Genomic DNA, 25734 nt, shown 5'->3' with positions numbered 1-25734 from the left:
TTTCCAAAGGATTTCCACCACCTGTAATCCCCATTTATGGTCCACCTGGGGTACTATCCAGCCAGTGTTGGAGATTGAGAATAAACTCTGTGGGATGGAGCTGGATTATAGGACCTTTCCTGATTCTGCCGGGAATTGAAGATCCAAGGCATGAGTGTAAGCCAAAATCCTCACAGTGTGTACAAACTTAAATCTGCGTAAACAAGCTCAGGCATCAACTGTGAAGGATGTGTGCTAGGCCTAAAAGAGGGGACAGAGCCGAGAGTCAGCAGGAGAACCAGGAAGAAATTAAGTGGTCAAGTTCAATATTAAATTGGTAAGAGTTTTGGAAAAATTTTTTTCTGCAAAAGTAGGGTGGCATTATGACATTTGCATGAGTGGACAGGCTAGTGTAAAGGTTCATAGCTGAGGGGATGCCACATTGCCACATGTCCTGAGATGCCCTGCAGTGCCTGAGGGCAGATGAAACAAAGGCCACCATTTGTGTGACGTAAAGATCTGTGGGCTTTCCTCACATAGAAGGCTGAACCATTTGGGTTCCTGCCATTTCTTTTCTGTGTAGATTTTTGCTGGTCTCACCTAGGGTGCTAATATTTCTGCTACCGCACAGGTGAACCAAACCCCTCACACTAGCTGGAGAGTATGTAAGGTTTTCAATGAAGTAGGTGCAATGGTTTGGATTTATTATTTAGCAAATAATCACTACTTTTCCCCTCCTATGAGGAAAGTATTCTTCTCCTGGTCCATTGATGTTGCCTTCAGCCATGTGATTAACTTTGACCAATGGAACACTGGTAAACATGATAAAAACTGAGTCTTAGTTACTTGCATGGTTTGGCTTCAGTCTTGCACTCTGGTGATTCTTTATGGGAAAACATAAAGACTTGCTTAGCTTCTGCCCCTTCAGCCTGGGCCCTGGAAGAAACACACATGCAACAGACCTGCAGGAACCTAATGCCTAGATCCAGGCCCACCCAAATGCAGCCCAAAGCACAAACGAACACAGCTTACATCAGTGGAACAGCTGGCGACACACAGATCTTTGATCATGAGAATAAATGCTTGTTTTTGCAACCACTGAGTTTTGAGTGATATGGTACAAGGCATTATTATGGCATTATTTGACTAAGACGGTAGATTTAGCAAGATCTTATGCAAATTCTTTTTGAGGACACATACATTGAATTGATACCTGTGTCAATTAGAGTCTCCTGCTTTCAGAGTATTGCCCTGGACACCTGTTGGATTGGGAAGAAGAGAGTGGTGGCTTGGAAAAAAAATACTAAGAAAAGTAAAGGACAAGTATCCTCCTTTTGAGACGTGTTGATGTACACATTTGAAACTTCAGTCTTTGGGGCATTACTTTCAAGTTTTTTCCATATTCAGTACCGACCGAACTATTGCTGTTAAATATATTTTTGGTTGATTTACTAATTTAATTGAACAGGGATTATGTATTTTAGTCTTATATCTATAAAAGAAAAAGTATATATGCAAATTAAAATATTAAGAGCATTCCATCACTTGCCGCTGGGACTGTTTCAAAAGTCATAAATTCTTCTTTCCCAAACGTGATCCCCACCTCTCAATATGGCTTCTTTTGAAAGAGCAGTTAGAATGCCCCCAGACTGACCCAGGAATCTCTTTCTTCCTCATCTTGTCAATCCCCAGCATTGCCTGTGACATCAAGGCCTCCTGTGGCTCATTCAGAACCAGGTTTATTGCCCTTAGGAGGTAGCTTCTTAGTTGTTATCACCAAAATCAAGTGATCTTAGATGTATACACCTGAGAGTGCCACCATATGTAGATAAACGGCCCATTCTTGATTTTGATACCTTAACCACTGTAGATGGTAGCTGATTGTGGACAGACAACAAAGGTCACAATCTTCAAAAGGGGAAATTAGATGTTTGAGTGTTTGGAGAATAACAGCCCCCAAGGCAGTCACAGAACAAGGTCAAGCCATGAAGGATAGTTTAAAGAGTTTAGACAAAGGAAGACCGACTAGGAAGAGACTTCCAAAAACGGAATCTTAATGACCAAGAGGTTCAATTGTTAAGGCTGTGGTTCCATTCCCAGCTCTGATGGTTACTGACTTTATAACTTTGGGTAGGTTTACTGTACTTCCATGTAGCTCAGTTTTCTCATCTGTAAACTGGGGAAAATAGATCTTATCTCCTTCATAGAATTACTGTGAAGACTGAATGGAAAAATATAGGTAAACAAAGCATTTATGGTAGTCCCTGCACCATACGAAGTAGTCAGTAAAAATTTTGTTATAAATATTGCTGTTATTATTTGGACATCATGATGGTATCAAACAAAAGATCCTGGGCTTAGAATGGACTGGACAAAACAGTGAGAGCAACCTGGAGGCAGTGTCTGCGAAGATAAGTGTGTGTCTGCTCCCTGAGCCTGGGATTGGTTGCGAGCTGGAGCTGCCTCAGGGCTGCGTGGAGGCGCTTGGTGGGACCGGGAATGGCTGCGGTGGCGGAGATGACGCTGCAGAGCAGGACGTGGGAGATAAGGGGCCTCCTGCTCCAGAGGCAGCAACCAGAACAGGGGTTACTCTGCCTTTAGGTGGCAGCAGGGTAGGGAGGGGTGACCTGACGGCTGTATCTCCACGGTTGGCTCAGAGCCTAAGCCCAGGCCAGGGGGGCTGTTTACAGGGCTGACGTCCCACAGTGCACTTGTGCCTCAACTTGCTCTTACCCAATCTGAATTGTCCCCGTTATCATTTTCCTAGAGAAACTTCAGCCCAGAGTGCCGCAGTCCGGCTGCAGAAAGCTGAGAGTTCCTGGCGGTGAGGGGTAAGGAACTGAGAAACACAAGTATGGGATCAGAAGGGCCAAGACAACTGATGGTTGCAAGGCAAGTTTATTCAAAGAACATGATCATCTATATAGGTTAGTTAAGGAACAGAAAGAAGGCAATAAATCAGTAAACCTTGTTTTCCACATAATCCTGTCGCCACCTGTCTATGCGTCAGCATGCCTTATGGGCCGTTCTCTGGAGATATAGACTTCCCCTTTAGGACAGCACGTCCTTCTTCTGGGGGACAACCAGGGGCTCTTAGATCCTGAGCAGGCTCCTGGAACGAAACTGGCCTCCAGCCATTTTCCTTTTTTACGCTCAAAACCACAGAGTCAGGAGTGCATACCAAGAAAGAGACAAGCAGTTCTCCGAAAAGCAGAAAGCTGATTAAGCTTACAGCTTGGGGGCTACCGCACCAGAGGACTTGGTTGGTGGAAAAGGAGTGGGGAGGGGAGTAGGTGTGAAGGAAGCTAGAAGTCCATGGATAGAGTACTGGACTTTTGGAGAAGGGAATAGAGAAGGTACGGTGGATTTGTATCCAAACAGAGCAGAAACCTCTAAAATCCTGAATCATCATTTTGCTCTCAGTACTTAGCCAACTGGCATCACTCTTCTCCTAGACGTCCAGAAATAAACTCGGAAGCTCATTTGTGGCTGTTATACACTGTTATGCACCACCCCCCCTTCAATCGGTTTCCGTGACTTTATTTTCCTCTATAAGTGTTTTCTTTCCATATATTCCCCTCCCTCTGCCCTCACCCTGGGCCAGGCAGCACTTCTTCACTCCTGTACCCCCGAACCAGCACCGTTTCTCTTGTCTTTTATCTAATCAATCCAGATCCCCAGGACCACACCAGCCTTTTGCAGATATTATTTTCACTATGTCACACTCTTCCTCAAATCCCTCAGTCCCTTTTTTATTCTAACGTGTGAAGTTGTGCCTTTTCTTCACCGACTCTCATGATGCTTTACGATATGCCGCCCATCATCATAGGAGCTTTATTCCTCTTCTCCAGCCACAGAGCCGTCCTTACCCCATCCTAGCAAGTGCACCATGGCACAGTGCTGATGGGGAAATACTGTCAAGGTATCATTAGTGTGACTATCCTAGTAAGTTCCATTTTGCCCGAGATGGGGAAACAAGGGACAGAGGTGAAATACTTTCTTTCAGAAATGTGCTAAGACCCCAGGTGAGGACTCAGTATGATGTGGGAAAGAGAATTTCTGGCTTAGAATGCAATTCATTCCTACAAGTATTTATGAAACATCTTAGGTGGGTGTGAAGGAAAAAGGGACATTGTCCCTGCTACCAAAGAGTTTGCAGTCAACAGGGAGACGAAGATACAAGCCACCTGAGTAATAGAACTAGAGGGTCAGTCATGCCTCTGTCGACTGAAAAAAAAATGGACAACCTACAAGTTGAGAATTATGTTTTACTTAATGGACTTACTGAGGACTTAAGCCCAGGGTACAGCCTCTCAGCTCTCAGGGACTGTTCCAAAGAGGTAAGGGAGGAGCCAGGATATATAGGCGTTTTACTGCTAATTAAAGAAAAACCAGACATCTCAAGTTAATGAATTTAGTGCCTGTCTATGTATGGAAGATGCAAGAGTCTGGACTTATAGAAATTATTCCTTTCATACGCACTTTACTATCTAGGGCCAGGATCCTGTTTTTCCCCATCCTGAGTCCTCTCTGCATGCACCAGTGGGCCGGCTGCAGTAGCTAATGGCTTTATGGCTGTAACATCCTTTGTTTACTAAGATGACAGGTGACGTTCTTTGTCCACACTTTATTCTTTGTAGAAGGTATGAGACCGTGTGAGATATTCAAAGGCAAATATCATCCTCATTTTCCAAATGACAAAACTTACCTGCCTGAGAGTTTAAGTGGCTTGTTCATTGTCACAGGGCTAGTAATTAGCAGATGTCCTAGTTTGTTGGGCTTTTTCATGGACTGCTTTGCCTGCAACCAGCAGGGCTCTGACGCACCAGGGAAGACATCAAGCGTGCTTGGGAGCCGGGGGAATGGGCATGGAGCAGGGAGACCTCCCAGGGAAGGTGGCATTTGACCTGAGAATTGAAGGACTCAAGAGGTTTCAATCATAGAAGAAAGGAGAGAAGAAAGAATATTTCAGAAATAAAGAAACTGTGTGAGCAGAGGCGCAGAGCAGGGCAAGAGGAGGCACCCAGGGCAAGACTGCTTGGGGAGTGAAGTCTCCCTCCCTCGTCTCCTCTGAGAGGCTGAGATAAAGGGGGAGGAGAGGCTGGGGTGTCTCCTGACTGATAAAGAGGCTCCACCCAGAGGCCAATGGCTTGTGAGCGGGCACAGGGGCGCCAGGTGGCAGAAGCGCCCTTTCTCCAGGAAAAAGGAACTGGGGTGGTGTAGGAGTGAGGCCGTTTCCTGAATCCCCGTCCTCAGGCTCAGCACCTAGAGCAGGACCAGGAAGGATTCTGGGAGCCAGAGAAAAGGCCAGACAGACGGCAAGTCCCCTGGAGAAAGCCGTTCCCTTTTGGAGTCAGATGCCTAGGGCGGGAGGTGGGGCTGGATGGTGTGTGTGAGCGCCCTGCCTGCCCCTGGAGAGGAGGGATGTGAGGCTTGGAGAACAGGAACGGTGAAGGAGAGGGAGGTGACGGGTGAGGGAGGGAGGTTAGGGATACCTTTAGGGGAGAGGTTCCTTCTGAAGCACTTCTGGGAACACTGCCCTGGCGTGCAGACACATGTGTGTGTGTGTGTGTGTGTGTGTGTGTGTGTGTGTGTGTGTGTATGGGGGAGGAGGTGTCAAAATGGCCTGATATAACTCTCTTTAATGTCCCCCCTTCCTGAACCAGCTTCTCTGTCCTCCCTCGTCCTCAGTCAGTTCAGGAGGGTGGAGACGAGTGGGGGAGAGCCATGGGGTCTGAGCCAGCAAGTGGAGCGGGGCCTCGCAGGAGACGGGAGGTAAGTGACCTCTGTGACCTGTGCGGGGCAGATTTATGACAACCCTGCCAGCTCCCAGGGGTCCAAAGAGGGCTGGGTTCGGGATAATGAGGGGTGTTATCTCCATACAAAGGGGCCCTAGCACTAACTGTTCCTTCTTTCTCCTCTCCCCCTCCCTTTCCCCACCGCTCTCCCAATCCTCTCCATCTTGTGGTTTTCACCTCCTGGTTCTCTGCGCAGAGATCTCCAGAAGAGGGGCTGCCCACTGTACAGAGCGGACAGTGGGCGATGGCCAGGCGAGCACTAATGACAGTCCTGCTTTTCAGTCTAATCCTTGGTGGTTCTCTGCTGCTTTGGGGCTACGTTTTCCAGGGCTGTGGTCCTGGTAAGCAAGATCCTAGATCTCCCACAACCCACTCAGCCCTCCCTCATTCTTGGACCCCGTCCGTCCATCCATCATCCTGAGGCTCTGTGTCCACTGACTTAACTGCCACTCATCCTGACCCTCCGGGGCCCCGGGTTCCCGACCTCTTCCCCCTTGAATCACGCTCCTGGCCGCCAGTCAGACCATTTCCTCCTCACCAGGGTCTCTGTCCCTTTCCCTCACCAGACATTCCTTTGCTTAGCCCCTTGGGGGAGCCCTCATCACTTTCTCTTTCCCAGCTCTGAGCTTTTCCCCACAGCCCACTGTGAGACGCCTGTGTGTCGGGACCTCCTGAGTCTTTACCTGGCCTCTGGAAACACCAGTGTGGCCCCCTGCACTGATTTCTTTAGCTTTGCCTGTGGAAACACCAACAGGACCACTAGTTCTTTTCAGGCTCTTGCAAAGGAGAACAAGCGCCGACTTCAGAGAATACTGGGTAAGGAAATCAGGGTGGAAGATTCTCTTGCTGTGGGTGCTGCTGAGCCTAGAATGATCACAACTGTTCCAAGCCTGTGTGCCTGTGGAACACCTGGCTTGCACCATCCTCCATTGGCTCTCAGGGAACTGCTAGGTTTGCTTCTCCATCACCGTACATTTCACCGCAGGTACCACCTCTCTTCCATCTCTTCTTGTCCCTCCCTTCATCTTTTCTTTGCCTAATCCCTATCCTCTCTCTTTTCCCATTTATCCACGATTGCTCCATTCTCTCCAAGTTCTCCCTTTCACCAAGTTCCATCTTCTGTGTTATCTCCCTTAAATTTTCAATTTCTACCCTATGCCAGGTGTCTTCCCACACTGGCATCTCCTCAACACCTGTTGCACTTTAATCTTTCTCTCCATCACTCTCATTGTCCAACCTTCAAACCCTTCTTGTCTCCTAATGCGCCCTTGTCAGTGTTATCCTCTCCCTCCCATCGCTTCCCAGACCCCCCTCTTCTCACCATTATCTCCTGTTCTCCCTGAAACCTTGGACCATGGTGTGCAAGTTGAACTGGAAGAAACTGAATTGGGATGATGGAGATGAGCGACTGGAGATGATGGTGGGAGGAAAGAAGTGGCGTAGTGGGTGAGAAGTGATGGAGGGGTCTTTATTGGGTTGTGTGTAAGGGAATGAATATAGATGGGCACAAAAGAGATGCTGGAGGGAGAGGAGGACCAAGTTAAAAAACCTGGAAGTAAGAAGATTCCTGTAGATGGTGGCTGTGTTGAAAAGAACTGAGAGGAAAACTGTGAGGGAGGAACCAAGGCCACGTAGGAAGTAGGAAGTTGGTCCCAGGAAGTTGGTAGATGGTGGCGAGGATTTGGGAGTAAGCATGTAACAAAAGGAATGCATTTCCTGCATATGGGAACCCAGAGAACCTGTTGACGGTATCAATTGGAATCTGGAAGAAATAAATGTATCCCTTTGCCCTCCTTCCTTTGATGGGAAAAAAGTGGAGGTGGGTATTCCCTGCATGGTAGAGGGGCACGCTTTCACTTAAGGTATGGAGGTGAAAAGAAAAAAATATGCTTCAGACAAATTCTGCTGCCCATGATAGAATGAAAGGATGTCAGGGGGACTGAGGGAGAGGTGTTAGATATTAGAAGGTGGAGGATTCAAATGGGTTTGTGTTTGGCTTATTGTCCTGTGTTTGTTTGTTTGTTTGTTTGTTTCCTGGGATCAAAGAGAGGGGAGAGTCCAGACTAGGGGAGCCTGCCCCTATTTTTTCTCTTTGCTAAACATTTCCTCATGAGCTTTCCTCTCTCCAATCCCTCAGAAGTCCTCTGATTTCCCCAATATTTCTAATTCCTTCATTCATCTCCCTCCTGCCTCTCATTTCTACTTTCTCCTTTTTCCATACTCTACTTATTCCATCTCTTTTATTTCCTCCCCTGTCTTTTCATCTTTATTTCCTTTCTCACCTTTCCTCCTTTTGTTTTTTTTTTTTTTTTTTTGGCCGCGCTGCTCGTCTTGTGGGATGTGGGATCTTAGTTCCCCAACCAGGGATCGAACCCGGGCCCTCGGCAGTGAGAGTGTGGAATCCTAACCACTGGACCGCCAGGGAATTCCCTCACCTTTCCTTTATCTTCCTCACTGTCTTCTCCGTGCTCCCATTCCCAGCTCTTTTTCTTCCATCAAGTTGATCCAGCTCATCCCATCTTCCCAGTTTTCCTCATCCCTCTCTTTCTCCTCTTCCCTCCTTATCCCTGGAAGTTTTCCCTTTCCTATAACCTTTCTGTCTCCCACCTTCCCGGCTGGTTTCCTTGCTGCCCCACTCCTTTAATTCTCCCACACTTCCTTTCTAGAAGCCCCAGGTTCCTGGCGCCTGGACTTCTCTGGGGAGGAGAAAGCCTTCCAATTCTACAACTCCTGCATGGACACAGGTGCCATTGAGGCTGCAGGGGCTGGTCCCCTCAGACAAGTTATTGAGGAGGTGAGACCTGGGGCATCAACTTTTCTGGATGCATAACACGCAGGACCAACGTATGTTCAAGGCTGCCATTTTTTCCCCCTAGAGGATGGGTCTCTTTCCTAGGGATTTGGGAGGGAGACGGAAATGGCAATGGCCTGTGGATGTATTAGGACCTTGGGTGAGGGTAGGGAAAGAGGGATAGAGGTGGAGCCCTAAAGGGGTTAAGGGACTCAGAGTAGAGGTCAGGAAGTAGCAGTGGTGGTGGTGGGGTTGGTCTCAGAGACGGTCCCTGTGCTGAGCCCTCTCTCTCTTCTTCCCAGCTTGGAGGCTGGCCAGTCTCCGGTAATTGGACTCCCTTAGACTTTAACCGAACTCTGAGCCTTCTGATGAGTCAATATGGTCACTTCCCATTCTTCAGAGCCTATCTGCGACCTCTTCCCACCCCTCCGTACACGCCAGTCATCCAGGTGAGGGAGGCACTGGCAAAAAATGCAGTAAAACCTGGACCTGACTCAGATTTCCTCTGAGAGGAAAAATGTGCAATCCAGGGAAGAGACTTATCTTTAGGGAAATTATTGATGTGAGAACCAGGGACTTTAGGTGAGATTAGGGAAAGGAGCAGCAGGGCCAGTTCTGGGAAGACGGAAGTAGTCTTGGTCTTCCTTGTTGCTTCTCTGAATCACCCCCAGGGTCTCTCAACTAGTTCCCCTGTCTCCAGTATTGCCCTCCTATCATTTAGTTTTCATTTTCCCCAGAGGGACCTTTCTAAACCAAGAGCTAATTATGCTGTTGCCTCTGTTTAAATGCCTTAAATGGCTCACTAGGTCATCAGGATCTGGTTCTTAATCCTTAGCAAAGCCTTGCAAGTCTGACCCTTACAAACTCCTCCAGCCTTATCTCCTCCTTATACCCCAAGCCATGCTCGCTCACTTACAGCTCCAAGGATATTCTTCAGTTCTTTGCATACATGGCTCCCTTTGCCTGCAACGCTACGCAAAAACTCATACATATTTTTCAAATTTTGGCCTTGATTACTATCCCTTCCAGGAAATCTTCACTGAAACCCCGGCTGAGATGTAGGCGAACCCCTCTGTTCTCCCATTTCCTGTCATCTCAGCATTTAGCACTGTGTTGAAGACTGAGCCTCTTAAGAACAGGCCCACAGCTTATTCAGCTCAGGTCCTCGGGACCTAGCACAGGGCCAGGCATCTAGAGGCCCACACCAGGTGTTTGTTGAGCGGGTAAAAAAAATTAAAACCTTGGAGGCATCGGTATTGTGGTAGGCAATGTGACCCTATATATTTGGCCCCTACTCTGAAAAATGCCACGAAATTATATGAGGATGAATATACAAGAACTGATAATGCACACGAGGCATTCTCAAATTCAGTTCTGAAGGGTGTGCTGAGGAGTTTAACTGGTGTGGCCTTTGGAAATTGGTTAAGACCTGAAATCGTTAAGGAGAAGCTCAAAGGAGGGAGGGTGTGGGCTGAGCCCTGAAGCCTGGTTGATTCGTACAGCTGACAGTGAAGCTAAAGGGCCTTGTAAGGGCTACGGGGAAGTCCTGAGCTAAGGGAAGAGCCTGGAATGGTGTGACCCCTCTGTGGAGTCAGCAAGGAGGCTGGTCTGTTGAACAGAGGATTTGCGGGTAGGGGTGGGGTGCAGTGGAAGGTAAAAGTAAGGCTGAAGACATGAAGTTGAGACTGATTATTCCCGGCCTACGACACTGGACTGAGGTGATAACTTTTGACATAATAGAAAAAAAAGAGCTACAGAGGCCTTTCAAATATGATGGTTGTACATAGAGCCCAAGTATAGTCAGCGGTTTTCGAGGTCAACCTAGAGGTGCTGAGGCAGCTAGATGAGCCACCTTGATTCTGAACTAAGATGATTGTGGCAGAAATGGAAAGTGAGGCCAGGCATGAGGATGTAGGCAACTACCTACATCCTCATCCTAGTGGTGGTGGATGGTCCATGATGATTCGACAGGACCTGGTGACTGAGTGAATATCAATAAGAGAAATGGAGAAACTAGACAATGACCCCACAGTGTTGGTTTGGTGTGAATGGGAGGAGGGTGGTTCCCATCACCTTGAGACTGAATGGTCTCTGAGGGGAAATACAGGTAGAGAGAGTGAACTACAGAGGGAGCACCCTGATGAGGTGGTGCCGGAGAAGAGTAAGAACGGTCAGGAGGTGGGGGTCAGACCAGCTCAGCTGAGCCACAAGGACAGGGGACAGACCAGTTCAGGAGGGAGGGGTTATCTTTGATTCCAGAGACTTCTGAGCTTAGAAAATAAGGAATGAGAAGACACCATTGGAAACCTTCTAGACATAGCATCAAAATAGTCATGGAAATGGACTCAGATTTTATGGAGTTAGGAGGAAAGTAAGGAAGCTGAAGCAAAGGCATAGATGACTTTTAGTTCTTTAAAGTTTGGACAGAAAATGTGACAAAGGAGTCAAGTGAAAGCTTTATTCAAGATAGCAGAAAAGTATATAGCTCCAGGTGGGAGTAGGATATTGAAGTCGGAGAAGTAAAACAAAAAACGTGAGAGCAAAGATCTTCGGGATAGAAACAAGGACACACCGATGTCAGAAGTAGGGTGAAGCACGTGAGGGTACTGGGCCACTTGCCTGGGGTGCAGAATTTAAGAGGGTACCAAAACTCACTAATCAAGATAAATAGTATTTCAATAAATATTTTTTTAAATGTCAAAATCAATGCAAAAATCCATGATGAACAAAATATCAAATTTTTGTTCATCGTGGATTTTTTTTTTTGAAAAAACAATGGATCAAAACTCTGTTGCGGACTTTTGGGGAAACATCTACAATTAAAAAAAAAATGATCAAAAATACATTGTGGATTTTTGGGAAAAATACATGATGAGCAAAGTTTTGCTATTTTATTTTGTGGGGATTTTTAGCATTAATTTAGATTTTTAAAATTTCAATTAAGATATTATCGATCTTGATTACTGAGTTTTCAGTACCTCTCAAATTTTGCACCTGAGATGGGTATCTCACTCCCTTTACCCTAGACCTGGCCCTGGCACAGACAATGATTCCCTACAGGACATGGGTTATCATGCTTCTCTCTCGCTGAGCACCCCCACACTGGTTGAAATGCCTTCTTTGCACATTTGGATGTCTGTACTCTTCCCCCACGTCCCTCGCCCCCAATCCCTGCCTTTCTTTGCTCTCTGGCTCCTCCTCTGTGCCCCCTTTAGTCCATCTCCTGGGGCCATCTTCCTGAGGAATCCCCATCTCCCCACACCTGTCCTCTCCTTCCTCCACATTCCCCACTTCTCTCAGTCTCTCTTGTGTCCAGATAGACCAGCCAGAGTTTGACGTTCCCCTCAAGCAAAAGCAGGAAATGAACTATGCCCAGGTAAGATGGCACTGGGGACCAAGGTCCTGACCTCTTGTGCTAGAGAAAGGCAGGGGCCGATGGTGGCTGTGACTGAGGTTGCCTCTCCCCCAGATCCTGCGGGAATACCTGACTTACCTGAATCGCCTGGGAACCTTGCTGGGAGGAGACCCAAACAAGGTGGGAGAACACGCCTCCTTTTCCATCTCCATTAACTCACAGCTGTACCAGTTTCTGAGGACCCCGGAGCAGCAGCAGGCACAGGGAAAGCTCTTCCAGGTGGTCACGATTGACCAACTGCAGGTACCTTGAACCAGGGACCGGAGGCAGATGGGCATGAGGGTCTCACTCCCAAACTTTCTTGACCTTCTTGTCTTCTTTCTCCTTATTTCCTTAATTCCATTCCATCCCTAACTTTCCCGGCTCCATCCTTTCCCTCAACCACCCCCCTCCCCACTCCCTTTCCTACCTGAGGGAGGGGATGCCCCCTCTCCTCCTTTCCTGTCCCCCCAAGCCTCCGTATCCCTCCTTTAAGGAAATGGCCCCTGCCATCGATTGGTTGTCCTGCTTGCAAGCGACATTCGCACCAATGTCCCTGAGCCCCTCTCATCCCGTCGCAGTCCATGACGTGGAGTATTTGAAAAACATGTCGCAACTGGTTGAAAAGCAGCTGTCGAAGCACAGGTTTGCCCCACGTGGGAGGGTAATGGAAAGAGGGTCCGAGGACCGGAGGTCTCAGGGACAAAGACGACTGGAGAATGCAGGCTAGTAAGGGCCTTGTAGAAAGATGGGAGGGATCTGGGGCCATATGGGGGCAGAGAGGGGGTGGGATGGACGGCCCAGGAGGACATGGTGGAAACAGGAAGAGGGGCTTGGGGGGCATGGGGTAGGGAAACACACACGAAATGAGGGATCCAGGTATCTGACAAGACATGGGGTTTGCTGGGAGTAGCACCCAGCCTGTGAAGAACCTCTGAGCTGTGGGAGATGCTCGAAGGCCAGTTGCTGGGGACAGCTGGGCATTTATGTCTTGTCAGCAGCTGAGGGGTGTGGGTGGGAGGAGGAGGTACATGGGATGAGTAGATGGAGGAGGTGAAGGCTGGGAAGAACCTGTGGGAGAGGCTGTTTCTCATCTGTAGTGAGAGGATTCCGGGGCCCTTGTGGGAAAGATCAGGACGTCGAGGAAGGTGGGAGGAGGGAGGGTGAGGTTCCGTGTTGGGCTCACTGCTGTCCCTGATACTGTGTGGCCATCACTTGGAGGCAGTGGCTTCCTTCCAGGGCCTTGGGCTCAAAGCCCATCTTCATAGTAACTCAGTGGCAGCAACGTCTAGAAATTCTTTCAGGGAGAAGCAAACAACCATTCACGCAGGTGGGAGCAGGTCTATGTAAGGATACAAATCAAACCCGGTGAGAGAGTTGCCAGCAGGGCAGGGAAAGGTCCTGGATCCCAGCTTTGTTGTTCTTAGAAGACGCACCTTAAGATGAGCTGAGGTTTCTTGGTTGTGGAAGTGGTTGAATCTAAGTCCAGCCTTCATCTAGCCCAGATCCTTCCCCCGCTGTGACTTGAGAGGTCCGCCTCTTCATCTGGTTCTTTCTTCTATCATTCTCCACCCCAGCCCAACCCACATCAAGAAAAGCTCTCCTTAAAACAGACAAAAGTTTTGAACAGTGGTTGATGCCAGGGGCTGAAGGGTGGGGAAATAGGGAGAGGTTGGTGAAAGGGTACCAACCTTCAGTTGTAAGATGAACAAAGTCTCAGGATCTAATGTACAACATGGTGACTATAGTTGATAACATTTAATTTTGCTTCGCTGTATTTTACTTTGTAGAGATTGTGGTTTTTTACAAATGAAAGGTTTGTGGCAACCCTGTGTCAAGCAAGTCTGTGGGCACCATTTTTCCAATAGCATTTGCTCACTTCATGTCTCTGGGTCACATTTGGGTGATTCTCGCAACATTTCACCCTTTTTCAGTATTATTTTAATTGTTAAAGTGATCTGTGATCAGTGAACTTTGATGATACTTTAATCGTTTTGGAATTTTTTAGCAATAAAGTATTTTTAAACTAAAAAAAAAAAAAAAAGATAAAGAAAAGCCCTTCCTGACGTGTTCACATGTGAAGTAGTTATTCTCTATAAATACAGAGAAGGGCTTCCCCGGGAGTATCAAGGTGACCTATACAAGGGGAAGCTTTTCTGGTGGTTTCCCCAGAGCCCGGGGGTATATTGTGGGTCTCTTTTCTCTCCATAGGGACTTTCTGCAGAGCCACATGATCTTGGGTCTGGTGGGGACCCTTTCTCCAGCCCTGGACAGTAAATTCCAAGAGGCACGTAGATTGCTGAGCCAGAAACTGGGGGAGCTGACAGGACGACCACCCACGGTGAGGAGAGGAGGGGAGGAATTCTCCCGGATCGGGGGCTAAAGGAGCATCTGTCATTTGGGGGGATAAACGTGGTCATAGCCCCCTCAGGGAGGGGCATGAAGATAGATGCCCCAGTGTCTGGGCTCTCGTGGAGGCACTCAAGGCTTACACTGAGAGCCGAGGCACCAGGGACCAGACCCTTAGGCACACGTCTGGCTACCTCAAGGGCCTTTTGCTGAGTGTTAAAGTCTAGATATAAAGCTCTAAAGTGATCAAGATCTGCTTTTCCTTTGTCATGACCCCTAGACTATTTGCCTGGTTATCCTGAGCGCTGTGATTTGAGGAGCCAGACATACAGCCTAGGGTTCACTGGAGTAAGAGGCGGGTGTAGCGAGCAGGGGCCTTCCCTTTGTCTAGGTGATTCCAGCGTTCCATGTCCAAATGTGCTTCACAAAGAGCTCATCTCTGACATCCCGGGGGTTCTGTCGGCCACACCGTGGGCTTCGTGGTGCAGATCCCAGCATATCAGAGGAGGGAGCTGTACCAAATGCGCTCCACTAACCAAAGTCTACTGTGTCCATACTCAGTTACTGAGAACTTTGAAATCCTAGGTCGACACATCCAATCCCAAGAGGAGGCGTCTAGAACATAAGATGCCCTCCAACCTCAGGCAAGGCCTCAGGGCAGTCTTGAAAATCACTGGGTTTCTTTTCTTAGTAATTTGTGGACCATTTCTCTGCCTTGGAGAAACTCATGGCTTTGGCAACCTGAAAATATCTGTGGAATTCAGAGAAGGGAATTGTGAACACAGGGACTGGAATATAATTATTGCCTGTTGAGACTTTCAAATGTGCTAGACATTTTTCTAAGCCCTTTAGATATATGAGCTGATTTGATCCTCACAACAATTCCATGAGGTGGGCAGACGGTTCTGTCCCTGTTTTATTGATGGGTAAATTGAGACCCAAAGGTTAAGGATCTTGCTCGGGGTAATATACCTAGTAAGTTGTTGGAGCTAGGATTTGAACTCTGGAAGTCTGGCTCCAGAGTCTGTGTGCTTAATCATTGTTTAAAAAAAAAGAAAAAGAAAAACCAAAAAACTTCCTAGAATTTTCACTCAGGTAGGCTAGTCCCCAAGAACCTTTGGCTCAGCCTTTCCCTTGACTCAGAAGAGACAGAGTCCCAACCCCTCTTAGTTAGGGTTGCAACAAAATCCCTGGCACCAAACAACTTCCTGGAAATCCCAGAACCATGGCCTGGTGGCACTTCTTGAAAGGTGTTAAGAATGCCAACATTGAAATTCACACTTAAAAAACTTAGAAGGCTTATGAATTGCTAAAGTCACCACCTTTTATACACATATATACCCTTTATATACATATTATAAACATCCTTATATATCTAATAAGATATATAATTGTCCTTGGGCTTAAAAGCTGAATCAAACCCTACCAACAAATAGTTCTGTGACTTGGTGAAGCCCTTTCACCTGTCTGGAACAGCACCAGGTATGACACATATTAATAATAAAAGCTGAAATACATTGAGTAGTTACTCTGTGTCAGGCATTGCTTATTTTATTTACTACTCCCAGACCCACTCTGAGGTCCTCAGAAAGGACATGTAATGTTCCCAAGACCACACAGCTCCTAAGTGAAGGAACACACTCCAAAACAGGTCTGTCTGACCCGTGAGGCCATATTTTTAACCACAAACTGTGCAGGATTGAGAAATAGTGGGTGGTAACAAAAAATGCTTTGGCAAATTCTTTCTATAAAGGTCAAGATAGTAAATATTTTTGGCTTTGTGGTCTATGTGATCTGTGTTGCAACCACTCAACTCTGTCCTTGTAACACAAAAGCAGTCATACGCTAAGTAAATGAATGGGCGTCACTGGGTTCTGAGAAAACTCTGGTTTAGATACTCTTGGAATTCCTAAGAGGGAGAGATGAGGGTGGGTTTAAATGATCAGTGGGATATCTGAACAGGAGGTAGGACGGAAGCAGTGTCTAGGGAGAAGAACGGGTTTTCCGGCAGAGAAAGGGATATCATTTCATTGCAACAAGGCACGGGGCAGGCTGGCTAAGGCTTGGTGCAGTGTGAGGGATCCTCCTGGTGGCTCTGGCTGAGTAGAGGTGACTGGGCTTGCAGGCAAGGCTGTCCTACTGCTGCTGGAGCCTGGCCTGGGGGTTTGAGAATCAGCCTGGAAGCCAGCACAACTGGAACAGAGAAAGCAAATAGGATAAGAGTAGGGAGGAAATCAGAGAGGGGAGGAGGGGATTATACTGGGCCTGGTAGGTCACTGTGAGGACCTGGGTTTTTCTCTGCATGTAACAGGGGCCTATAGAGGGATTTATCTGTTTTATGTTTTAAAAGATCATATTTTGAAGGTAAGCAGCAGTGTTTCCTGACGGATGTGTGGTGTGAGAGTGAAAATGGAGTCAAAGATACCACCAAGGTTTTGGCCTTGATTTGACCAAAATTTGTGTTTCTGTCCAATGGTTATTAATTACAGATGTCTCACCATATTCTTCTGAACGAATTCTAATGGATAATGCCCTTATTCAGAAGGACTGTTAGGTCTCATTATCTGACCATATTTTGTTTATGACTTTTGAATATATCGTCAATGAAACTGGCTGTTAAGCCAGGTCTTCCTCTTATTAAACTTGAGAAGCTGAGTTTGGGGAATTAAAAGCAGAACTTCACATTTTTGCCCATTAAATGTGAACTGTTTACGTTCAGCCCAACATCCCAATTTATTGAGGTAATTTTAGCCTTTGTTTCAATGATCTGTTATTTCTGCCTCGGGTCATTCGTGGTTTTATTTAGTGCATCTTCATCTAGATTACTGGTAAAATTCTGCAGAGGGAAGAGTGTTGGGTCAGGTTATTGAAGACCTAGCGTAGAGTCGTCAGTTCATTTATGCAACAACTGTTAATTGAGCCCCTATTATATGCCAGACACTTCTCTAGGCTCTTGGGAATCTTCATGAACAAAATAGACAAAAATCCTTGCCCTCAAACACTTATATGCTAATGGAGGCAGAATGACAGTAAGCTGAATAAAACATATTGGATGGTGTTAAGTGTTATGAAAAAATAAAACAGGAAAGAGAGAGAGGCACACTAGGTGAGGACGTGCTACAGTGTCCAGTGGGGTGGTCGGGGCAGCTCGTGCTAACCTGGAGTCATTAATCACTGACGTTCCCTCATGGATCAGCCAGCCAGAATCCACTCAGATCACACTGTCATTTAACGTGGATTTCTCCGTTGATTTCACAAAGATGTAATTTTTGGTTTTACCAACTGCTATCTTGAAATCAAAATAGTGCCAACAGAGTGGGGTAGAACTTTAGAATTTACAGAGCACGTTCCACATAGCATTTCCCCTGCTCTCCCAAGCAGCTTTGTGAGGAAGGCAGAACAGGCATTAGGCTCGTTTTTATAGCTGGCGTAACTGAAGTATGAGGGTTTAAGTTAATAATCCACAGTTAGTAAATACTGAATTCTCTGCTCAGAGGGAGCACTGCGGTGGTCCTTGAGGCTGAATCTGGCCCACAGATGTGTGTTGTTGGCCTTTAAAGCTTTTTGCAAACTGTTAATGAACGGCCGACTTTCAAATATTAGGTGATGGCACAGCAAGAGTCAGAGTTGCAGCGTTTTTTGTTGTTGTCAGTGTGAAGCTCTGGCAGCACTGAGCTAGCCGTCTCCAGGGGCAACACATGACTGGAGCTGAGTGATGCAGCCAGTAGGGCTGCGTCCCTCTCTCCGGTTTGCCGTACCCCTTCTTGTCCTGGGGTTCTGATGTTGGACTGCTTCTCTCACTTAGGTTACCTCATGGCCCCTGTTTGAGTTTGTGACTCCCGATCTACTGTTTATCCTAATTTAATGATCCTTTAAAAGTGATGACATTTAAAAAGGATTTTGATATTATTCGTCCTCAGTGATGCTATGCTGGCCCTCAGTAGTTACACATTATTTTCCACGTGTTCAAAAATAGTAGGTTTAATGATTCATTCTAGAATTTTGTTTAGAAATTAACATTAAGGATTCCTGACTCACCTGTAATCTCTAAAATCTACCTTCCCCTTACTGAAAATTGTGCAAAAATTTGCTTCTCTCCAGACTCTTGGAATTTTTCCTGATTTTTATCATGTCTGTCATTACTCATGGTTCTAAGCTTGTATCTGCAACTTTTTTCTTTCTTTTTTAAAAGATTTTTTTTTTCAAGTATAGTTGATTTAGAGTGTTGTGTTAACTTCTGCTCTACAGCAAAGTGATTCAGTTATACGTATATATCCATTCTTTTTCATATCCTTTTCCATTATGGTTTATCACAGGGTATTGAATATAGTTCCCTGCGCTATACAGTAGGACCTTGTTGTTTATCCATCCTGTGTATAATAGTTTGCATCTGCTAATCCCAAACTCCCACTCCATCCCTCCCACATTCCCACTCCCGCAACTTTTTCCTGTTCCTTAACATTAATCTTTTGAGCCTCATTATCCTGGGTTTGAAGTATTTCTTCCATCCTTTATATTTTAGCAATGATTTTTTTTCTTTTTCTCTATTTTCAATCAATGTGGTATACTCTATCACTCCACGTCTTGAGAGACAGCTCAGATACTCATAACCCCCAGCAGATGAATATACAACCTGCCAACCTCCACCCCTGAGACTTATGTTCATTTATAGATTCTGGAAGTTATTTTCCTGCACATAGAACATATGACTCAGCACAGCTGTGACCAAAAGAATCCCAGAGTGGCACAGGGGGAGCAGTGGGTGGTCCGAGGTGGTGTCCATACTCTCCAGGAACCAGGTCAGGGCCTGCCGTGGCCTGGGCTATGGGCAACAGCATGGAACAGGCAAAGGTTGTTGGAGAGAAGGGCAGGCACCAGCAAAAGGGATCAGGAAACAACTCAAGAACCAGGAGGTGCAGAAAGGGCAGGCAGGTCCACATTACCAAGCTCAAGGCTCATGTGTTTGCTACCGTCCTGGGTGCAGCCCTCCACCCCCGGCAGCAGTCTGATGAAAGGCAGTCTCAGAGCCGAGCTTGTCATTGGGGGCCTGCAGGGGATGGACATCGAAGGTGGCCAGCAGCACCTGCACTTGACCCAGACATTGCTATCAGACTGAGGTTGCCTTTCTATTTGTATTTGTTTTTCACATTTGTGAGTTTCAGAGCTCCAAGTAATACACTATGGAAAGTGTCTGAGTCCCCTCTCCTCACCAGGAGAAGGTCCTTAACAGGTCTCACGGTGAGGGGACAGACAAGAACGCACAGATGTGGGCAACCGGCTCTGGAGCAACCTCCAAAATGATAAACATTCTAATAGGCAGGCCTGGGAGTGTCTTCAATGACAGCAGCACTGGCCTTCCTTTCTATTTCCTCTTTCGTCGGAAGCCCCATAAACTCTCTCCAACCTTAGGACCGGAATGCGTGGTGGCAGCCTAACTACCTTACCTGCCAGGAGGTCTGGGGGAATAAATAAGTTACAGGAATGAAGTCTTGTGACTTCATCCCACTCAGCCCAAATTAGCATGTTAGCTGGTTTTTCCCAAGTCCCAGCTCAGCTTTCCCTTAGGCCAGCTTCCTGAATTTGTTTCTCATCTGCCCTGCGTCATCTCTGGGCCTACGCTTGGTCGTCTCTTCAAAGCCATCCACCCCAACCTCTCTCTTTTATGTTTCTTATTCTTTCCATCCTGCTGTTAACACATTATTTGACCGGGGGATTTTTGCAGAAACTAACGCCTGTGACAGTAATATGTATCTGGTCAAACATGTGTTAAAAACCACCCCAGTTGCCAAGGCCCTCTTTGAGTTTTTATTTTTTTATTTTTTAATAAATTTATTTATTTATTTTTGGCTGCGTGGGGTCTTTGTTGCTGCGCATGGGTTTCTCTAGTTGTGGCGAGCGGGGGCTACTCTTCATTGCAGTGCGTGGGCTTCTCATCACGGTGGCTTCTCTTGTTGTGGAGCACGGGCTCTAGGTGCGCAGGCTCAGTAGTTGTAGCATGTGGGCTCGGTAGTTGTGGCTCGCGGGCTCTAGAGCACAGGCTCAGTAGTTGTGGCTCACGGGCTTAGTTGCTCCGTGGCATGTGGGATCTTCCCGGACCAGGGCTCGAACCTGTGTCCCCTGCATTGGCAGGTGGATTCTTAACCACTGCGCCACCAGGGAAGTCCCCTCTTTTGAGTTTTTGTCTAACCGTTTCTCTGCCTTTGAAGTTGAAGATGTCCATCCTCTCATCCTATATCCTTTTCCCTGATTTGGCAGAAAGTGTCTTAGCGCTCTGAATTCGTATATTTAGTCTTTTCTTTTTTCCTCTTCTCCCACCAAATAATATGGCATCTAAAACCCAATTTCACTCTGATAACTTTCTTCTTTATAAGACAAGGCCTTGCCATATGATCCTCAATAACCATTTGGAGAGTGGGGGAGGAAGGCAGGAGGCAGGGAGACTTTTCCTTCTTCAATTTCTCTTTTAAGTAAAGAAGCTCGGGAGGATGGGAGTCTCCGCTGGGCTCCGCAAGCCCTGTGCGTGGTGGGCGGAGACAGGGTGGCAGGCAGACCTGCTGAAGTGAGAGGGTTGGCTCTAGTCCTGTCCTTCCCAGGAGCCTTTCAGTCATCCAGAAGGATGCCTCCCAGCGGCCTGGCTTTCAAATTCAACAGGCAATAAACAAGGATAGTTTGCCCAACCCAGGCTCATGAGACTAATCCTGGAGGAGATGTGAGCCCCTTTTTGCTAAGCAGCATGACCCCATGTGTGTCACCAAAAGGGGTTATAGAGTAAAGGGAGACAAACCCAGAAAGTCCAGCAAAGAGAGCGTGCTCTGGGGGTGAAGGTCTAGGTAAGACTGGCCTGGGAAAGTGGATGAGGAAGAGGCCTTGGCGGGAGCCATTCATTCCAGCTTTGTCTCTGTAGCCCGCCCACCCTCGCTGGATGACGTGTGTGGAGAAGACAGAAGCCTTCTTCAAGCCTACGCTGGCAGCCTTGTTTGTCCGTGAGGCCTTCGGCCCCAGTACCCAAAGTGCTGTACGTGAGGGCTCTTCCCCAGCCCACGTCCTTCCGCCCCTTCCCCGCCAACCCATCCTCTCCTAGTTCTAGTGACTTTGCTCTTCTCGATGGTCTCTGTGGTCAGAGAATCAGGCAGTTAGAGAGAGAACCCAGAGAGGGACACGCTGCATCCCTAGGGTCTGCACGGTTTAGCTCTGAGACACAAAGTCCGCATGACACACACTAACCTGGACAAGTCACCCAGCTTTCCTGCTCATGTGTTTCTTCAACCATAAAACGAGAAAATTGAACTGCATGACCTCTAAGCCTACCCCTTGTTTACCTATGATTTTTTTTTTTAACAACACGTGAAATGACATCAGAATGGAATGCTATCATCTTAAGAAGTGCCAATAAATAACTACTGAATACTTTTCAGTGCCTACCATGTGCCTGATACTCTTATAAGCACTTTGCACCAACTACTTTAATTCCTACTATTATTATAATTTTAAAGCAGAGAGAACTGAAGCACAGAGAGGTTAAGTAACTTGCCCAAGATCACACAGCTACCAAATAGCAGAGTTAGGATTTGAACTCAGGCTCCCAATGTTGTCATCCATTTTCCTCCATCAAGAAAGGAAATAAACACGTTGGTAGATGGCTGAGAAAGCAGTAAGTACACAGTCAGGGTGTGAAGCTGGGCAGGCTTCAGCTTGTTGCGAAGCTGAGGAACCCCGGAAGATGGAGAGAGGAAATGCAGGCTGTAAGAAACAGGGTGTGAGGACGAGGGCCCTCGAGAGCAGAGAAGCGGATGGTGGTCCACCTCCTCCAACCACTTTCTGAGAGGATTGCCTGACCGAGAGAAAGGACAGTGTCATGGAAAGGAGCTGTCTACCCCGTCAGCTGTCAGGAGTGACCAGTCACCACCTTCCCCTTCTGCGCTTGGTACCTCCTTCGCATCCCCACAGCTCTCTGTACCCTGAGTTTTTGGTCACCTAGTAGATATCACTTTCCACTTTCTCTTTCTGAGATCTTCCTCCTTCTGGCAGCTCCTCAGGGCCAAAGCCCCTTCCTAGAGGTCCAGTGGGCAGGGCCCAGGACTGAGGCTGATCTTCATCCTGTTTCTTTCTCCCTGCCCCGTCCTGCCCACAGGCCATGGAATTATTCACTGCAATCAAGGATGCCCTCATCGCTCGCTTCCAAACGCTTCCTTGGATGGATGAAGAGACCCGGGCAAAGGCCCAGGACAAGGTAAGGCCAGGAGAAGGAGACAGTGTGGGAATGTGTAGTAGGTGTGAATTGAGTGTTGGATCAAGAGATCACAGAGCCTGGAAGAGCGTGCTCAAGGCACAAGGGCACAAGGCAAGTATAAACACCAATATGCCGCACACACATCCTGGTGACACTACCAAAGGGAGGGACAGGGCAGTGAGCAGGAGAGGTTCCTTCTGATAAGACTTGGGGCAGCTAGGTTCCTTCCACCTTTGTGTCTCTTCCCAGGTCACCCAGCTGCAGGTGAAGATGGGGGCCCCGGAATGGGCCTTGAAGCCAGACCCAGCCAGACAAGAATACAACGATGTGGGTTCCTGCCCTTGCCAGTTACTCTTTAATCCTCAAATTCTTCACCCACCCTGATCCACCAGAGTGGCAGACCGTCATTTTCCCTAGCTGATCCTAAAAAACCCCTTCCCTGCCCTGGTGCTGCTGGGGCCTGATGGGCGAATAGCCACACTATGGATCTTGCCAACAGAAGAGTAGAATCTTTGCAGGTCACGTTGAGCATGTGTGTGCACTCGCACCCATGCATTCGTGTGACTTGCCTGAGTGTTTGTGTGCTGGTACGTGTGAAGCCCGTTTGTACCACACAGGCGCTGGTGTCCTGGCGCTGGTTTTCCACCATTCCGGGGATGTCCGCACATCAGGGCTTATCTGTCTGGGTTCAGATGTCCGCATCAGGGTATATCAGTGTGCATCTACATTTGTCTCCGTGTATTCGAGTTGCCTCCTGCCTCCTCCCAGATACAACTTGGACCCAGCTTCCTGCAGTCCTTCCTGAGCTGTGTCCGATCCCGCCGAGCTAGAATCATCTGGAGTTTCCTGCAGCCTTTCCCCAACCACAGGTATGAGAGTGAGGGAGACACAGAGACCGCATCCCGAAGATAGCCGTCCAAAATTAGCAGGAAAGAAAGCCAGAGGCTCAGGGGAACAGGAACAGTGACAGTATTTGAGAAGGACGGCATGTAAGTGATAGAGCTGGTATTCATATGTGCTCTTTCCACAGGTGGCAGGTGCTCCCCTGGGGCGTAAATGCTTACTATTCAATACCTGACCATGTGGTGGTCTTCCCAGCCGGACTTCTCCAACCCCCGTTTTTCCACCCTGGCTACCCCAGGTATGGGCCATTCTAAGTTTCCCAAGAGCAGTGGACCAATGTTATGATGAATGATGGATGCGACTTATGGTTGGAGAATTGGGGCCAAAAACTTGGAAGGATTCTGAGGGTAAGACAAGCCCTTGCTCCCTAGAGCTGTGAACTTTGGCGCCGCCGGCAGCATTATGGCCCATGAGCTGTTGCACATCTTCTACCAGCTCTGTGAGTAACAGTGGGCCGTTGGGAGATGGGGCCATCGGGAACCCAGGTGAAGGCCCCAAAGGCAGCCTAGAGGGGGAGGAGGGAGGCTGTGCGAGGGCTCCAGGGGGGCAGTTCTGAAGCCTTTGCAGTGCTCCTGGGAGGCAGCCCAGTTTGTGGTACCCCCATGTCTTCACCCCTGCATCACGCCTCGCCATTTCATTCCCTTGCCCCATTTTCAACAGTATTCCCTGGGGGCTGCCCAGCCTGTGACACCCATGCCCTACAGAGGGCGCTAGTGTGCCTGGAGCGCCACTATGCTGCCTTTCCATTACCCAACGGAACCTTCTTCAATGGCTCCCGCACATTCCTGGAGGATGCTGCAGACATGGGGGGACTGGCCATTGCACTGCAGGTAACTCACATCCCAAGGGCTGCGATCTATTTTTACCAGCAGAATAGACAGCCTGTCCCCAGTTTTTCCTTCCACCATCCCTCAGGCAAACATAGCAAAACTTTCTGCCCTTCACATCCCCACTGAACAGGCGGCAACTTGAGGACCCCCTCCGACTCCATAGAGCCCTCTTTTCTAGATCCATAGATCTCACGGCAAGTACATTTTCTCCTGGCTCAGAGCAGTGTGTCAGTGCAGAACTTGGGAAGAAGGACCACGGACTGGTTTTGGATATTGCACGTAGGGCATCAGATTTCCAGATGGCCACGGGTCTAGAGCCTAAGGGCGACTCTCCATCCCGCTCCCATATCCAGGCATACAACAAGAGGCTATTATGGTACCGTGGGGAGACCACCCTGCCCAACCTGAACTTCAGCCCCTGGCAACTCTTCTTCCGAAGCTATGCCCAGGTAGGCAGCCGACATCTCCCACCAGGGCTTAGTCCATGTCAGATAAATACCCTATTGTTAACACTCAGATATTGTTAAACATCTTCCCCCAATGCCACCAACCCTCTGCTGCACAAATCCCCACTGTCATCCTTTCACACATGTCCCCTTGGGACCATCCCTTCATCCTACTATAAATTCTTCTACCAAATTCAGCACTGCCTTCAAAAAAAGGAAAACAACTCTATTCCCAAATCCCTCCTTGAGATAAGCCCAACTTTTACCTTCTCTCATTTCTTCTAGAAACACAGATCCCTTCAAAAAGAGCCTTAACAGACAATCTGTAGACCACATTCCTCCTCGGCGACCTCGCCACGCAGTGGGGTCCCCACCTGACATAACCCCCGCAAACTGCCATCTTCTCCCTCAGCAGATAGTGTCCCCAGTTCCTCAGGGTACTTGAAGACCCGCACAGCGTTCTTACAACAGACCCACCTCTAGGGCACTTACAAATGGTGTGATTGCACAGACCAGCCCTCCCCAGATACCCACTGCCAGATTAAATGACCTGCAAATGGCAAATATCTTCCTTTCTCCTTGTGGCCCTCGGAGCATTGCTATCCCTGCTTTTATCTTTGCTGTCCCTAGTTACCACCTGGTCACCAGGTCTGCCGTGTCCTGCTGACCCTGATACCCTGCTGTTCTCCTTACCCTGTATGGACCTCTCTTTCTCCCCAGGTGATGTGTAGGGGCCCCAGCACCCAGGATCCTCAGGACACTCACAGCCCTCCTACCCTTCGAATCCACGGGCCCCTAAGCAACAGCCCAGCCTTCGCCAGACACTTCCACTGTCCCCATGGCACCCTCATGAACCCCTCCAGCCGCTGCCAACTCTGGTAACCCAGCTGGCTCCCAAAGAGACCTCAGTACAGGTGTATCAGCATCTCCCTGCCCCATCCCTGGAATCAGGGCAATACCTCCTCTCCCCTTCTGTTCCAAAAATAAAAGCTGGCCCTTGGCTTCTGCCTGTCT

General features: G+C 48.0%; 1 protein-coding gene across 1 annotated transcript; it reads left to right on the top strand.

The window, feature by feature from the left end:
- The first annotated feature begins 5684 nt into the window (after positions 1-5684).
- KEL (Kell metallo-endopeptidase (Kell blood group)) lies at positions 5685-25707 on the top strand. Its single transcript, XM_061198123.1, has 18 exons — positions 5685-5754; positions 5974-6118; positions 6417-6593; positions 8444-8571; positions 8871-9017; positions 11885-11944; positions 12038-12226; positions 12459-12607; positions 14174-14303; positions 21216-21326; positions 22443-22541; positions 22791-22868; positions 23310-23410; positions 23572-23682; positions 23816-23883; positions 24105-24274; positions 24628-24723; positions 25441-25707. Exons 1-18 carry the CDS (start codon positions 5707-5709, stop codon positions 25600-25602), a joined length of 2169 nt encoding a protein of 722 aa, XP_061054106.1. The 5' UTR covers positions 5685-5706; the 3' UTR covers positions 25603-25707.
- Positions 25708-25734: the final 27 nt, after the last annotated feature.

The sequence above is a fragment of the Eubalaena glacialis genome, chromosome 8 (assembly GCF_028564815.1).
Source record: "Eubalaena glacialis isolate mEubGla1 chromosome 8, mEubGla1.1.hap2.+ XY, whole genome shotgun sequence".
Taxonomy (NCBI): Eukaryota; Metazoa; Chordata; class Mammalia; order Artiodactyla; family Balaenidae; genus Eubalaena; species Eubalaena glacialis.
This window is presented reverse-complemented; position numbering and strand designations above follow the sequence as displayed.

Excerpts from the sequence above, each read along its gene's own strand:
- KEL (XM_061198123.1), top strand. The coding sequence starts at position 5,707 with ATGGGGTCTGAGCCAGCAAGTGGAGCGGGGCCTCGCAGGAGACGGGAG. Across the intron at positions 8,572-8,870 it reads TCAGACAAGTTATTGAGGAG|CTTGGAGGCTGGCCAGTCTC; the intron begins GTGAGACCTGGG and ends TCTTCTTCCCAG. Across the intron at positions 12,227-12,458 it reads TCACGATTGACCAACTGCAG|GAAATGGCCCCTGCCATCGA; the intron begins GTACCTTGAACC and ends CCCTCCTTTAAG.